Raw genomic sequence first — 1,952 nt, 5'->3', positions numbered from 1 at the left:
TTCACTGTGTGCAAATATCTATGCAGAGTTTTTCTATACTTTTCGATTCCCCTTAATGGTTATTTCCCTCCACCTCGTCTGTCTGTAATTCTTTCACTTGCTTTAATTCGCATAGAGCGTGCTTAGCGAGGGTGCAAGAGGTCAACACACATGACATTAGGAGGCAGCAACAGCCTTTGTCTCGCAGCACAATGGCATCTCGGCGGCCAGTGAAATGGACTTGCATGTTAGCCATGTTTTCTTCGCGTCCCTTAATTACTCACACAGGCATATTTTTCCTTGCCTTTCAGATTACTTCCTCGACTGCCATGACGGAGGCGGAGGAGAGGCCACGAGCGCGAGGAGCCGTCACAGAAGCCGCCTCAGGCCAGGACGCTGCGTGCTAGTGACGCGGGCGAGGGAGCGACGGACGGCGAGACGAGGTGGGGCGGACAGGACCCCCTCGGCGCCCACTGACTCGAGCTTAGAGCGCTTCGAACGAGTCCCGAGCCCGGAGACGGAGCGCGTCGGCCGAGGGCGAGGCGAAGGACGTTTTCGGGCGCCTCCCGGGACGCGGGCGCGAGCGTGCTGGGGCGCGAAGGTGATGGTGAAGGCGGCACGTCTGCTGCGAACTTCGACGTCGTGATCAGACTCATGAGCAAGTTGTGATAGTCAGCCCGCTCGACCTCGACGCCATGACGGTCCAGGTCAACACGTACTTCCGGCTAGCGCTGGTGCTGACCGCCGTGCTGGGCCTGTGCGCCGCCACCGACCTGCACAACAGCCTCATCAACTCCTCCACGCTCGAAGGTGAACGAACCCCGCAGGGAAGACAAGGGCCGCAAGGTGAAGACGGCCCGGACGAAGGACGCGCTCGTCGTGCAGACCAAGACGGGCCTCGTGAGGGGCTTCAGGGAGAAGGTGCTGGGCGAGTACGTAGACGTGTTCCTGGGCATCCCGTTCGCCAAGCCGCCCCTGGGAGACCTGCGCTTCAAGAAACCCGTTCCCATCGACCCATGGCACGGCATCTTTGACGCCACGACCCTGCCCAAATCCTGCATCCAGGAGGCCTACGCCTCGTTCCCCGGCTTCGAGGGCGAGGAGATGTGGAACCCCAACACCGAGCTCTCTGAGGACTGCCTCTACCTGAACCTGTGGGTGCCCGCCAGCCTGCGCGAGCCGGGGGCGAAACCGGCGGAGGTGCTGGTGTGGATCTACGGAGGCGGGTACATGGCCGGGACGTCCACCCTCGAGGTGTACGACGGCGACCTCATGGCCGTCGCAAACAACTTCATCGTGGCCTCCATGCAGTACCGCGTCGGGGCCTTCGGATACATCTACCTGGACATCGACGAGGCTCCGGGCAACCAGGGCATGTACGACCAGGCCCTCGCCATGAAGTGGATCAAGGACAACGCTCCCTACTTCGGCGGGAACCCCGAGCGCATTACGCTCTTCGGCGAGTCGGCCGGCGCCAGCTCCGCCGCCTTCCACCTGCTGTCGCCCGTGTCCATCGACCTGTTCGACAAGGTGATCCTGCAGTCGGGCGTCCCCAACAACCCCTGGGCCATCATGTCCGCCGACAAGGCCTACGACATCGCCCTCAAGCTCGTCGACGACTGCAAGTGCAACTCCTCGCTGGTGACCGAGGACCCGTCGCGCGTGATGGAGTGCATGCGGCGAGTGGACGCGGCCACCATCTCCATCGAGCAGTGGAACAGCTACGGCGGCATCCTGCAGTTCCCGTCGACGCCCATCGTGGACGGCGCCTTCCTGCCCGACGACCCCATGGAGATGATCCAGAGGGGCGAGTGCAAGAAGACCGAGGTGCTCCTCGGGTCCAACAAGGACGAAGGTAAAGCTTGTCTCTTGCCTCTCTCTGTCTTGCGCTCTCTGCAGCAGAGAAAATAATCACAAAGTAATAGTAAGAGCTCCTTAAGCATGAGCTTTCCTACACACGCACACACACGCAA

The 1,952-nt window shown here is 61.3% G+C and overlaps 2 protein-coding genes across 2 annotated transcripts in view; both read left to right on the top strand.

Annotated features, from left to right (window-relative positions):
- LOC119594799 overlaps positions 1 to 723 on the top strand; it is a 139,930-nt gene extending 139,207 nt beyond the window's left edge. Inside the window, exon 5 of the mRNA XM_037943889.1 lies at positions 291 to 723. Coding sequence (XP_037799817.1) covers positions 291 to 386 — 96 coding nt within the window. The 3' untranslated portion in view covers positions 387 to 723. The remainder of the gene's footprint in view (positions 1 to 290) is intronic.
- LOC119594798 (acetylcholinesterase-like) overlaps positions 721 to 1,952 on the top strand; it is a gene marked incomplete at both ends in the record, with an annotated part of 24,443 nt that continues 23,211 nt past the window's right edge. The window contains 1 exon segment of the mRNA XM_037943888.1: positions 721 to 1,834. Coding sequence (XP_037799816.1) covers positions 721 to 1,834 — 1,114 coding nt within the window.

The sequence above is a fragment of the Penaeus monodon genome, chromosome 34, assembly GCF_015228065.2.
Source record: "Penaeus monodon isolate SGIC_2016 chromosome 34, NSTDA_Pmon_1, whole genome shotgun sequence".
Taxonomy (NCBI): domain Eukaryota; kingdom Metazoa; phylum Arthropoda; class Malacostraca; order Decapoda; family Penaeidae; genus Penaeus; species Penaeus monodon.
This window is presented reverse-complemented; position numbering and strand designations above follow the sequence as displayed.